Source organism: Gossypium hirsutum, chromosome A09 (genome assembly GCF_007990345.1).
Source record: "Gossypium hirsutum isolate 1008001.06 chromosome A09, Gossypium_hirsutum_v2.1, whole genome shotgun sequence".
Taxonomy (NCBI): Eukaryota; Viridiplantae; Streptophyta; class Magnoliopsida; order Malvales; family Malvaceae; genus Gossypium; species Gossypium hirsutum.
This window is the reverse complement of record NC_053432.1, coordinates 69,827,724-69,841,028: the sequence shown is the minus strand read 5'-3', so window position 1 is coordinate 69,841,028 and position 13,305 is coordinate 69,827,724. Positions and strand designations below refer to the sequence as shown.

General features: G+C 32.5%; 1 protein-coding gene and 1 long non-coding RNA gene across 3 annotated transcripts; one reads left to right on the top strand and one right to left on the bottom strand.

The window, feature by feature from the left end:
- Nucleotides 1-463: 463 nt before the first annotated feature.
- LOC107889374 (thioredoxin-like fold domain-containing protein MRL7L, chloroplastic) lies at nt 464-2,317 on the top strand. Of its 2 annotated transcripts, none has more exons than XM_016813774.2 (6): nt 464-687; nt 772-910; nt 1,020-1,564; nt 1,674-1,755; nt 1,836-1,947; nt 2,037-2,317. In XM_016813774.2, exons 2-6 carry the CDS (start codon nt 809-811, stop codon nt 2,162-2,164), a joined length of 969 nt encoding a protein of 322 aa, XP_016669263.1. In that variant the 5' UTR covers nt 464-687; nt 772-808; the 3' UTR covers nt 2,165-2,317. The 2 variants fall into 2 exon arrangements, with proteins under 2 accessions (XP_016669263.1, XP_016669262.1); XM_016813773.2 differs by having other exon boundaries at nt 464-697.
- An 8,123-nt stretch (nt 2,318-10,440) lies between these two features.
- On the bottom strand, nt 10,441-12,998 carry LOC121206163 (uncharacterized). Its single transcript, XR_005901151.1, has 3 exons — nt 12,948-12,998; nt 11,997-12,187; nt 10,441-11,912 (listed from the first exon to the last, which is right to left on the bottom strand). It is a non-coding gene; the product is annotated as an uncharacterized lncRNA (long non-coding RNA).
- Nucleotides 12,999-13,305: the final 307 nt, after the last annotated feature.

Sequence of the window (13,305 nt, the reverse complement as noted above, 5' to 3'; positions counted from 1 at the left end):
ATTTAACATGGTAAATTGGTAATCACTGTAATTTTAACAGCAGAACATCTATAAATTATTTTCTGAATCCCCACTTTTTATTTTCCTTTTCTTTATAATTGTTTATCTAATTAGTGGATTCTGATTTTTGTGCTTGGATGTGGGATTTTTTTGTTTGTATTTTTTAGGATGGGAATTTCTCTAGTTTGAACGGAAGGAGTATTATCGCGACAAAGAGAATAGCGTGGTATAGTGGCCCGTTTGCTGCGGTTTGGCATTTGCCGATTCGTCGCCATTTGAAACCGCGAAAGACCCTAACGTGTGTGAATTTCCACTCCCATCTGTCTGAGGCTAAATGTAAAAGAAGCATTACTGGCCCAAGTTCTTTAGCGAATAAGAAGTGGGCATTCTGTTTAATGTAAGGAAGCCCATCAATGGGTGATCTTATCTACAAATACAGCTACAACCCCATGCCATGTGTGAATTTCCACTCCCATCTGTCTGAGGCTAAATGTAAAAGAAGCATTACTGGCCCAAGTTCTTTAGCGAATAAGAAGTGGGCATTCTGTTTAATGTAAGGAAGCCCATCAATGGGTGATCTTATCTACAAATACAGCTACAACCCCATGCCATCTTCTGTGGTTTAGCGGAGGGTTTTAGTTTTTTCAAAGGAAGAGAGAAAAAGATTGGATTCGGATGATGAAACTGGTGACATTAAGTAGGCTTATTAATTTCTAATTTCGGTTGCTTCCATGCAAGCATTTGAAAGTGTGTATTTTTTTCTTTTTGCAGTGATAAATTTGGTAAAGGTTTCACAGAATTGAAAGAAATGGCATTGCAACACTCGATCCATATTCAATATTGGATGTCTCCTCCAAAACAGAATAAACTGAAGCCCTTACGTTCAAATTTACTTAAGATGCCTTCTTCGGTATGTATGTGCAAACTGCCCCGCCCCACCCCCCCCACCTTTTTTTTTCCGGAATAAATTTCCTAAGGTCAAATTCACCTTTCTAGTTACTAATTGTTAGATAATGCAGAATCCAAGTTCCATAAGAAATGGAGTAAGAGCATACGGGATGGTAGAAAAATTTGGAAAAAAGTTTATGGGACAGGAATTAAGTGACAGTGACGATGATGACGATGAGTCATCAACTAAAAAGGGTCGGATGGACGATTCGTATCCTTTTGATGCTGATGAGCGACGTGAATGGAGAGCCAAGATCAGGGAAGTTATCAGTAACCATCCTGAAATTCAGGAGGAGATTGACCCTGCTGAAAAGTTGAACAAGATGCAAAAACTCCTGGCTGATTATCCGCTGGTTGTAGATGATGATGATCCAAATTGGCCCGAAGACGCTGATGGCTGGGGTTTCAACCTGGGTCAATTCTTTGATAAGATCACTATCAAGAATGCCAAGAAGGGAAACGATGACGATGATGATTATGATAGTGAGAAGGAAGTAGTGTGGCAAGACGATAACTATATTCGTCCAATCAAAGATATTAAGATTGCTCAGTGGGAAGAGACTGTATTCAAGGACATTAGTCCTTTAATCATTCTTGTCCATAACCGTTACAAAAGGTTGCTTTTCTTAATTCTTCACCTTTTCAGCATTCAATATACTAATAGAAACACAATAATTGAGTTGCAATAAATAATCATCTCCTTTAAAAATACGGATAATCTGCAGGCCAAAAGAAAATGAAAGAGTTTGGGACGAGCTGGAGAAAGCTGTGCACATCATATGGAATTGCAGGCTGCCTTCACCAAGAGTACGATATCTATGTTATTGTTTCTGATATGGTTGCATTTCTTTAAATTGTTGATCCTAATTTATCTTTCCTCTTGTCAGTGTGTAGCAGTTGATGCTATAGTCGAGGATGCTTTGGCCTCTGCTCTAAAAGTGTCAGTCTTCCCAGAAATAATATTCACTAAAGCTGGGAAAATTTTATACCGTGAGCAAGGTACTTGCTTAATGTAACAGTAGCAATATCAGCTTCTTGCATCTTTTTTGTTATTGATTACATGAACCTGTAATCTTCTGTTTTTTCAGCCATTCGAACTGCAGATGAGTTGTCGAAAATGATGGCTTTTTTTTATTATGGAGCTGCTAAGCCACCGTGCTTAGACTTCATTGGAAACGGACAAGAGATGATTCCATCAAGAGTTAAAAACAATTGATAGCTACTTGCATCTGTCTTAAACTCTTGTATGAAATTTTTGTTTTGCATGTGACTAAGTTTATCTAGCAAATGGTGGTTAATGTATTATTGTAAATGATACAACTGGTTGAACTATGTTATTTAGGTTATACTAAAGGTTTCAGTTTATTTCTCTTCTTAAATCCAATTTTAATGTAGCTTGAATCCAATTCACTTTGAAGTTCTAGATATTTGGCTTGTTCCATAAGGAATCCAGCCTGCAGGAATGATGGGAAAATCTTCTGGCTTCGGGCAACAACAAAGCACTAAATTATGAAAATCTGTATTCCATATTTCTTTAACTCTTCCACTTAAATCAACATTTTCATCACCCTATTCCAGCTCTAGCACAAATATTTTTGCTCCACTAGATAATGTTATTTGTCTGAGGTATGCATTCAACTCAACCTTTCTTTTTTGGAGGAATAATGGGTTTCTGTTGGGCCCCGCTTAAGCTTTCTAGTCATTGCAATGATCCCAGATTCAGATATCCATAAAAAGCATGTCTTGGTCTTGTTTTATTTGTTATAAATACTGTGAAAATTAGGGCCTTGTGTTCATTGATCTTCTGCAATTGTTTGTAGAGTAAAGCAGCTACTTGTCTACATGTTTTAAGTCAAAGATTGAAGCTTGAGTCTGTTTAGATTTGAAATCATAAGAGAAAAACTTTAAGCTCATATAATCTTGTATGCTTTTAGTATCTTATTGAACTTGATACAGGGTCCATTTGTTTTGCAAAAATTGACTTTCTGGAAATAAATTTTGCAAAATAGATTTATTTTCACAGACCCTCAGATTTTTTTATTCTACCAAATTAAATCATGAAAATTTACTTATCATTTGATAAGAACAATGTTACACTGCTGATCTTTTGCAGACACTCATTAGAGATGGTAATTCTTAGAATTGATAGAGGTTTTACAGGTGGAGTTGATTTTCTAATAGCTGCAGCAATGGGTGCTCGTGAGCAAGGATTTGGTTCTATGGCAATGGTTGCCACTTGATGTGTTAAAGCTTGCATTTGCCACAAAAATAACTGTTCAGTTGTTGTTGTCAGTCAGGTATTAGGAAACCCTTTTCATTATGCTATAATTCCTTGTGATTTTATGTAAATTATTGTCCATACCTTTTGTTATTATTATAATATGTATATTAATTTAACTTTAGCAAGAAGAACTTCGAGCACAGATTCCTGGTGTGTTTGGTGACCTTGTTAATTTCTTTTATATGTTGCAGAGGAGGTAATCCATAATATTTCTGATGAGATTTCCCCTTGCAATTTTCGCAATTTTGACTTCATTTTAGTTATCATGCTCACATTTACTTTACTGCATTCATCCCACTCTAATAGAATAAATTTTATTTTGCTCAGAGGCGTGGTATCTTAGCACAATTGGATAATGAGAAGTTGGATGATATGATTGGACAAACAGATTTATTAGAACCACCAGATATCTCCGTAGTAAAAAACCCAACATCTTGATCTGGATTATATCTCATCGGTATGTATTTAAGTCAACACATGCTGTCATTACATGAGTGTTTTCCGGTAACTATGCTTATTTTCTTCTACGCACAATATGAGAACTGTCTTTGCTTTGTAGAGTGTTGAATTGCCAAATGTAGCAGTACTGAAATCATGAATCAAGAAGTTCACTCTAATCATCCTGTTCTCGATGATACTTTACTTTCTGATCCTGAGGTAATGCTTGGATGACTGATTATTAATGTAAAATTTTGTTGGTATATATGCTTATAATACTGTACCCATATATAAGTAATTTCATATTCATGATCAATGACTTTGTTCTTGACTGGGATATTAAGTGGCCCACCTTATGAGATATAGTCAACAAAAAGATTTTCCAGTAGTCCTTTCTATTTCAAATGTCTTTTTAATTTGTTTTATCTTGTTTCTACAGGTTTTACTTCTCTAGTTGTGTCATCTTATTGTGTATGAATGGCTATGCCTCAACCCCGTGTATACTGGTGTTGTGTCTATGTTCTATGCATCCATGCTTTCAAAGTGCCCAGGTATGCATTTAACTTGGCAGAATATTGAAAAAAAATTATAAAATTTGTAAAAATTTGTGCAAACGTGGTTATCCTTGCAGAAATATAAAACACAAAAAAGGGAGGGGTAACACTTGAAGCAAAAATGGAAATGGTACCACCTTTCACCAGAAAGGTGTAAGAAATAGTACAAAATAAAGGGATCAAAGTATTGTGGCTTAGGTGTCTTGACTTCCATGGCCACTTTTATCTCAGATAATTTTAATTTGAGACTTAAATCATAGAAGAATGGAGGTGGGGAACTGATAGTGGTCCACAGCTGGGTTAGAAAAGAGAAGAAGGGTAATTGTAGAAGTCAGTCGCTTTGCAAGAGAGAAGGGGTACTTGAGTAACGAAACAAGGAACTCTTATGATCTTGAAAACTCATAATCACATATAGCTGTCGGCTCATGGCATTATGTTTTAATATCTTTGAAGTGTCCACCTTGAAGGCTATTAAGTCTATTTACAAAGATGTATGTTTTAATATCTTTGAAGTGTCCACCTTGAAGGCTATTAAGTCTATTTACAAAGATGTTTTCTTGATCATAAATCTACCTTAATAACTATTTATGAAAAAATGATTATTTTAAAGATATATTACTCTATAGTTAATTAAGTAAAATACATTCTTCTGTTAAGGTACCATTTCAAGTCTATCCTAAATTCTTAAAAGTTGTCATGTTATGTCCATATGATATCATACTTGAGCCCTTATCCTGTGCCAGTATTTGCACTTCCTTGGTAACAAATTTGCAGTTCTAGACTCCAAGAAAATTTTCAAGTTAAGGATCTCAGTCTAATCATAGTTGCAAAGTTTTACAATAAGACCTGTCCACTAATGATTTGGCCATGAACTCTAGAATCAAATTTGCATGTGGCTGTTTCTGTTAATAATCCTTATGCTAAGTTGCTATCTGAATAAAAAACACTACTAAGCTCAGGCATAAGGTTTGTTAAGAGGTCTAGATGGAAAGTATCGACATCTTTCAACATGCAATAAACTAGTTTTGAGTTCAGAAAAGACCTTTAGTTTTGACATGGAAAGACATAAAAATTTTTATCAGACTTTGCCCTGTAACATATTCTAAGTGGTACTTTCCTACGTTAGTGAGGTTTCCGACTTGTTTGGCTTGCGATTAGAGTTTCCCTCTTCACCTATTATTAATTGATTTTTAGGTTGGATACTAAGATGGTATATGAGCCTAGGTGGTTCTGTAGGTCGTTGGTCATGTTGTTTGTTGCCCTTATTTGTTCGTTCACATGCTAGGCCCCTTTGTTCAGTTGTTAGTATTTGACCTGCATGTTAGATTGTTAATTGCTATTATCAGCTTACCAGACGTTGGTTAAGTCATGAGTTTATTGTTTATTGTAGCCTTTATGCTCATATCAGGCTGTTCCACTTGTTGCCAATTGGTTTAGGTTGGATACCACAATAGGAACTAAATTGGTTGATATAAATACAAAATTGCGAAATAAGGTAACAAAGTGATAAGATGGATTTTGATATTTAAATTACGTTATGAAGAATGTGAATTGAGTTTAATTTATTCTACATCATCTGTAGTATGAGTTGCTACCAGTATCCAGCATAAAAAGTTTTCTTTAATTCTTTACAGATCTCTGCTGCAATTGAAAAGGAGAAAGAGGTACACAAGACTCTAAAAATATACAATGTTGACGGTGCTGCTTGTGGTCTTGTAGCAGGTGTGATTGCAAAGAAATATATGGGGACACTGGATTTGCAGGGAAGCTTAATTTAACGTTAGATCTGAATTCTGAATAGCTGATGTGAGTGCTATAAGTAATCCTGATTCATGCAAGCTAAAATAGTTTTATTGTTGTCCATAGATTTATTAGTTGTAATGCTGGGCAGTCATTTGCATGCTTCCTGACTCCTGGAATGAATATTCAGCTTATTGGAGAAGCTAATGATTTTGGAGGAAAATTATTTTTTACTGAAATGCTACCTTCGTTTTCTGTTGGAAAATTTAAGGCCTTGAAAATTCTGTTTGGTTCTCCTAGTAAGAATTTGCATTTTTGTGATTTAGTTGATATTTTTATTGACTCCGGCCCCTATAAACTGAACTGGTTATGGAACATTCTAAATATTTCCTTTATTAAATATGAAAAATTCAACACTTTTTGCATGGAGTCGTTTTGATTTAACCTAAACTGATTTGCAATGTTGGCCAACTTTTGAGTTTTGAAGGTGAGCCTCCAAGCAATGACTGAACTCTTCATTGTTTCTTAATACAACTGAGATGAACTATGTAAATAAAACAAGGGTATGGCTGGTGGTGAGTTGGTAGTAACTCCTGTTCAGATTAACTGTGTTCAGATTAAAAGTAAATAAAAATTTAAAATAAAAAAGATTCCGAATCCCATTATTGTTAGAGCTGATCTTGTTGTTTTAGTTGGAAGATTGATTGTCATTGATCTAGTATGATAACAAGTCTTATTTCATTATAAATTGAAAATACTTGTATAGGTTATATACTAATTTGAGAGCACTTATTTTTATTTAGTGAGGAAAGCTTATTTAGAGTTCACTAAGTGTAGAATCAAGTATGTTACTTGGTTTTTATCCTATATTTTCAGGGAGGAAATTTAGAGGAGATTTGTCTAGATCTCAGGTACAAAAGTGATCCTATTTTCGTGAGAGTTAGTGTTTGTAACTACTTGTTGTATAAAGTGCTAAGATAATGGATTATCTCACTGCTAAGACCTCGCTAATGTATGAAACTAAACTGCGCAAACATATTGTTGTGTTTTTTATTCTTCATCATTGTCGAAAATAGTTGGCACTACTCAATTTGCTTGCGACTACCGGTTTAGAACTTTCAAAATATAATATATAATATTTAAATTAAATTTTACCAGTAGAATTATTCAACGATTGTAGTGAAACAAATTTAGGTAATGGAAGAATTTCTTGGTTATGTCTAAGTAGCTTAACCTTTGATGTTTATTTTAATATTAAAATTCTTTTGTCAATGGTCTTGGTTAGATGGTAAAATAGAAACTTTGTGATAACTGGTCGACTCCCACCATGCATAAATATCATTTGTGGGTTTTTAATACGTAATTTTTTTTATTTAAATCTCAACACGTGTGTTCTATATCTGTATATTCATTGATTATTAATATGTCTGTTTGTGCATTAAATTCCATTGGTTGATTGTAGCCATAATTGTACGGATGTTTTGATTGAACTTTTGATTTTGGTTATGTATTGCACTAATTAATTGTGATTATTGTTATATAGATATATTAATTATAATTGTAACTTCAAAAAATATTAAAATTATTTTTAGAATGATTTTTATAATTAAAAGTAAATAAAAATTTAAAACAAAAAAGAATCCGAATCCATTATTCTTAGAGCTAATTATCTTGTTGTTTTAGTTGGAAGATTGATTGTCATTTATCTAGTATGTTAGCAAGTCTCATTTCATTATAAATTGAGAAGACTTGTATAAGTTATGTACTGATTTGAGAACACTTATTTCTGTTTATTGAGGAATGTTTATTTAATATGCACTTAGTGTAAAATCTAGTGTGTTACTTGATTTTTATCCTATATTTTTAGTGATGAAATTTAGAGGGTACTTGTCTTCATCTTAGGTACAAAAGTGAAATCCTATTTTTGTGAAAGTTTGTATTTGTAACTATTTTTTGTACAAAGTGCTAAGACGATGGATTATCTCATTGCAAAGGCCTTGTTGATGTATGCAAACTAAAATACACAAACGTATTGTTATGCTCTTTATTATTCTTCATTAGTGCCGAAAATAGTTGATACTACTCAATTTGCTTGCAAGTATTATTGTAGGACTTTCAAAATATAATATATAATATTTAAATTATATTTTACTAATAAAATTAGTCCACGATTGTATTGAAACAAATTTAGATAATAAAAGAATTTCTTGCTTATGTCTAAGTCGCTTAACCTTTAATGTTTATTTTAATATTAAAATTCTTTTGTCAATGTGGTTTTGGTTTGATGGCAAAGTAGAAACTTTGTGATTCCAGGTCAACTGCCACCATGCATAAATATTATTTGTGGGTTTTCAATACGTAGTTATTTATTTATTTATTTAAATCAAAACATATGCGTTATTATTAATATGTTTGTTTGTGCATTAAATTGCTTTGGTTGATTCTAGTCATAATTGTACGGATGTATTGATTATATTTGTGATTTTGTTTATGTATTACACTAATTAATTGTGATTATTGGTATATAAGTATATTAATTATAGTTGTAACTTCAAAAAATATTAAAATGATATTTAGAGTCATTTTTATAATTAAAAGTAAATAAAAATTTTAAACTAGAAAGAATCCGATTCCATTATTCTTAGAGCTGATTATCTTATTGTTTTAGTTGGAAGATTGATTGTCACTGATCTAGTATGTTAGCAAGTCTAATTTTATTATAAATTGAGAAGACTTGTATAGGTTATATACTGATTTGAGAGCACTTATTTCTGTTTAGTGATGAATGTTTATTTAGATTGCACTAAGTGTAAAATCAAGTGTGTTACTTGATTTTTATCCTATATTTTCAGGGAGGAAATTTAGAGAGGGCTTGTCTAGATCTTAGGAACAAAAGTGTAATCCTATTTTTATGAGACTTAGTGTTTGTAACTACTTGTTGTACAAAGTATTAAGAAAATAGATTATATCAGAACTAAGGCTTTGCTGATGTATGGAAACCAAAATACGCAAACATATTGTTGTGTTCTTTATTGTTCTTTATTGTTCATCATCAGTGTCGAAAATAGTTGGTCTTATTCAATTTGCTTGCAAGTATCATTTTAGAACTTTCAAAATATAATACATAATATTTAACTTATATTTTACTAATAGAATTATTCAACGATTGTATTAAAAAAATTTAGATAATGAAAGAATTTCTTGCTTATGTCTAAGTCGCTTAACCTTTGATGTTTATTTTAATGTTAAAATTCTTTTGTCAATGTGGTCTTGGTTTGATGGCAAAGTAGAAATTTTGTGATACCAGGTTGACTCCCACCATGCATAAATATCATTTGTGCGTTTCCAATACGTAGTTTTTTTTTATTTAAATCTTAACACGTGCGTTCCATATATGTATATACGTTGATTATTAATATGTCTATTTGTGCATGAAATTGCATTGGTTGATTCTAGTCATAATTGTACGGATGTATCAATCGTACTTGTGATTTTGTTTATGTATTGCACTAATCAATTGTTATTATTGTTATATAGATATATTAAATATAATTGTAACTTAAAAATATTAAAATTATTTTTTGAATGATTTTTATAATTAAAAGTACATAAAATTTTAAAATTAAAAAGAATCCGAATTCATTATTGTTTTAGCTTATTATCTTGTTGTTTTGTTGGAAAATTGATTGTCATTTATCTAGTATGTTAGCAAGTCTCATTTCATTATAAATTGAGAAGACTTGTATGCACAAGTGTAAAATCAAGTGTGTTACTTGGTTTTTATCCTATATTGTCAAAGGAGTAAATTTAGAGGGGACTTGTCTAGATCTTAGTACAAAGTGAGATCCTATTTTTGTGAAAGTTTGTGTTTGTAACTACTTGTACTAAGATAATGTATTACCTCACTACTAAGGTCTCGTTGATGTATGCAAACTAAACTGCACAAACATATTGTTGTATTCTTTATTGTTCTTCATAAGTGCTAAAAATAATTGACATTATTCAATTTGCTTGCAAGTATGGTTCTAAAACTTTCAATATATAATATATAAAATTTAAATTATATTTTAATATTAGAATTATTTCACAATTGTATTGAAACAAATTTAGATAATGAAAGAATTTATTGCTTATGTCTAAGTCGCTTAACCTTTGATGTTTAGTTTAATATTAAATTTCTTTTGTCAATGTGGTAGTATTGCTTTGATGGCAAAGTAGAAACTTTGTGATACTAGGTCGACTCCCACCATGTATAAATATCATTGTGGGTTTTTAATACCTAGCTTTTTTTTGTTTAAATCAAAACACATGAGTTCCATATTTGTATATATTTCGATTATTAATATATTTGTTTGTGCATTAACTAGTCATAATTGTACGGACATGTGAATTATAATTGTGATTTTGTTGATGTTTTGCATTATTTAATTGTGATTACTGTTATATAAATATATTAATTATAATTGTAACTTCAAAAAATATTAAAATGAGTTTTGGAATAATTTTTATAATTAAAAAGTAAATAAAAATATAAGATTAAAAGGAATCCGAATCCATTATATGAAGTTTTAGATGAATCTATGTATAACAATTTATTTGTGAATCAAATATATATATATATTGGCTTAAGGATAGTTGGTGTTGACCCCAAAAACTCACATCGTGAATTTAAACAACAGTGACAGCTCTAGTCTAGTGGCATGATTTGTTTTTATGGTAGTAAATCTAGAGAGCAGACCAAAAAAAAAAAAAAGTCCCTATCAAATAATAAAATTGCAGTTTATCCCCCATAAAAGAAATTTGGCTTAAAATTGCGGTTATGTAAAAGGAAGCGTAGCATTTGTAGGTAGTGATTTAATTTACTGAGACGTTTGGCATTGGGTGAATCAGGACATGTAGCGTGTGCGCTGTGCGCGTCCTAAAACGGACTTCAGATTTCCCATCTTACATACCATCACCTATCAACAAATATTGCTCCTCTCCCCCAAACGCTCTTTTCTCTTTAAAAACATAAACCATCAACCCCTGGCGGTCTGGTCCTGCCCCTCGGCCGCCGTCTCCTGCTCCATGCAACATTTTCATGAGGTGGAGCTTAAAGCCGAATCATGCTCTTGGCCGTGTTCGCTGTGCTTCTTTTGGTGCTGCCTCTGGTGTTGCCGCCATTGCCGCCTCCGCCCTTCGTCCTTCTCTTAATCCCAGTTGTGATGATGCTGGCTCTCCTTTTCCTCGCATTTTCACCGTCTAAGATGCCAGACTTGGATATCTCCTCCTCTGTGTGATCTAAAACGCATGTAATGCATGTATATTCCGAGGAGAATCTAGATTCGACATATATATTTTGTTGTTTTCTCTCACTGTAGTTGCAAATAATTATGAAATCAAATATAAATTGGGTATTGCATGTTGGTTTTGCTGCGGTGCTCTGTGTTTCTTCTTAATTTTAATTTTCACATACCATGTAAATATTTAATATTCCAATCTGAAACAGTGTAGAACCGATCTAGCTACAAGGAGAAGAAAATTTGGGTTTGGGTTTGGATTTGGAATTGTGAAAAACAAACTGGTGCGGTGTAGTGAACTGTGGCGTCATCATCTAGGCCAACCAAATTAACATTAAATTTAACGGTGTCCACTTCAGTTCTGGGGTTTCCCTTGCATTTGCCCTCTATTAGCTGCAACCTTGCATATATAATCCAAGTCCAAAATAAATGAAAAACATTGTGGACATGAAAGTCTTTCGCAAATAACTTGGACAAAGCAACCACTGCTTTCGGTTTCGTTGATTCAAGAGTCGGTGCTTTAACAACCATAGCTAAGTTTTTCTTTCTAGTAAAATGTGGCAAAGGGCAGTTTTATCAACCATGTGAATTACAATGTCATGAAATTCGGGGGTAGTCCAAACCGATGATAGTTAAGCCCAATCAACCAAGGCTGCTCTTTCGGCCTACATACTGCAACAAATAAATTTATGTTTTCGACTCATTCCCAATCAAGTTAAATACATGCGAAGGGAATTAAGTGTGCACAAGCAATACCCAAATTTATGAGCAAATTGTAAATCAACAAGGATGGCATGAGCCTCCGCCCATAAGTGCCATACGCCTCCCAATACCTTCTTGCATAAAGGTTACTTTTTATCCCACTTGCACCAACATTTTATTTTTATAGGTTGTGAACTTCTCTTCTTCATCGTCCTTCTTCTATTTCATTCTTCCTTTTCCGTAACCTCAAATTTGAGTAAAAATAATAATAATTATTTAAAAATAAAACAAGTAATAACAAAATATTTATCTCGTAAAAAATGAGGTGCAACACGAGAACTTCTTAAGAGATAATCCATCCAAATACTACTTCCGTTCAAGCACACTTAACTATGGAATTTATATGGATCCAATCTATTTGTGCTAGTATTGTCGCACCTGTTAACTTCTGCATCATCTATTTAAATAAAAGTTATCGTTTATTACACTTGCACCAACATTTTACCTTTACAAATTATGGATTCTTCTTTTGGACCATCATCCTTCCTTTTCATTTTTCTTTCCTTTGAAACCTCAAATTTGAATAAAAATAATAAACAAATAAACAAAACAATTAATAATAAAAGATCCATTTTCCAAACAAAAGGGTGCGACATGAAAACTGTTCAAAAGGTTACTCATCCTAATATTACTCTCGCCCAAGCACACTTGATTGTGAAATTTTAATGTGATTCAATGCATTAGTGCTGGTAAGATCGCACTCATCACCTTTTACACAATCTATTTACATAACAATTATCATTTATCACACTTGTACCAACATTTTACTTTGATGGACTGTGATCTCCTCTTCTGAACCATCCTTTTGTTTTATTCTTCCTTCCTTAGTACTTCGAATCTAAACAAGTAATAGTAAAAGATTTACATCGCAACAAGAGTAATGCAACACGAGGACTTTCCAAGAGGTTAACCATCTAAATATTACTCTTGTCCAAGCATACTTACATTAGGAATTCTAATAAGATCCAATGCATTAGTGCCGGTATAATCACTCCCGTCAACTTCTATCTCATCTATTTACACAAATGTTATCCTCTATAGCACTTGCACCAACATTTTATATTTACGGGTTGTGAACTCCTTTTTTGGATAATCCTCCTTTAGTTTCGTTCTTCCTTCCTCGAAATCTCGGATCTAAATAAAAATAATAAATAAATAAAAAAACAAAACAAGTTATAATAAAAGATAGGTTTCACAAAAAGAGGGGTGCAACTTATTAGGAGTGACATCCACGGCAACAATTAATTAATTTAATTTTTAAAAATATAAAATTATTAAAACTATATTAAAATTTTAAAAAAAT

Coding starts and splice junctions, on each gene's coding strand:
- LOC107889374 (XM_016813774.2), top strand. CDS start 809: ATGGCATTGCAACACTCGATCCATATTCAATATTGGATGTCTCCTCCA. Junction 911..1,019: donor TACTTAAGATGCCTTCTTCG/GTATGTATGTGC, acceptor TAGATAATGCAG/AATCCAAGTTCCATAAGAAA. Junction 1,565..1,673: donor GTCCATAACCGTTACAAAAG/GTTGCTTTTCTT, acceptor GATAATCTGCAG/GCCAAAAGAAAATGAAAGAG.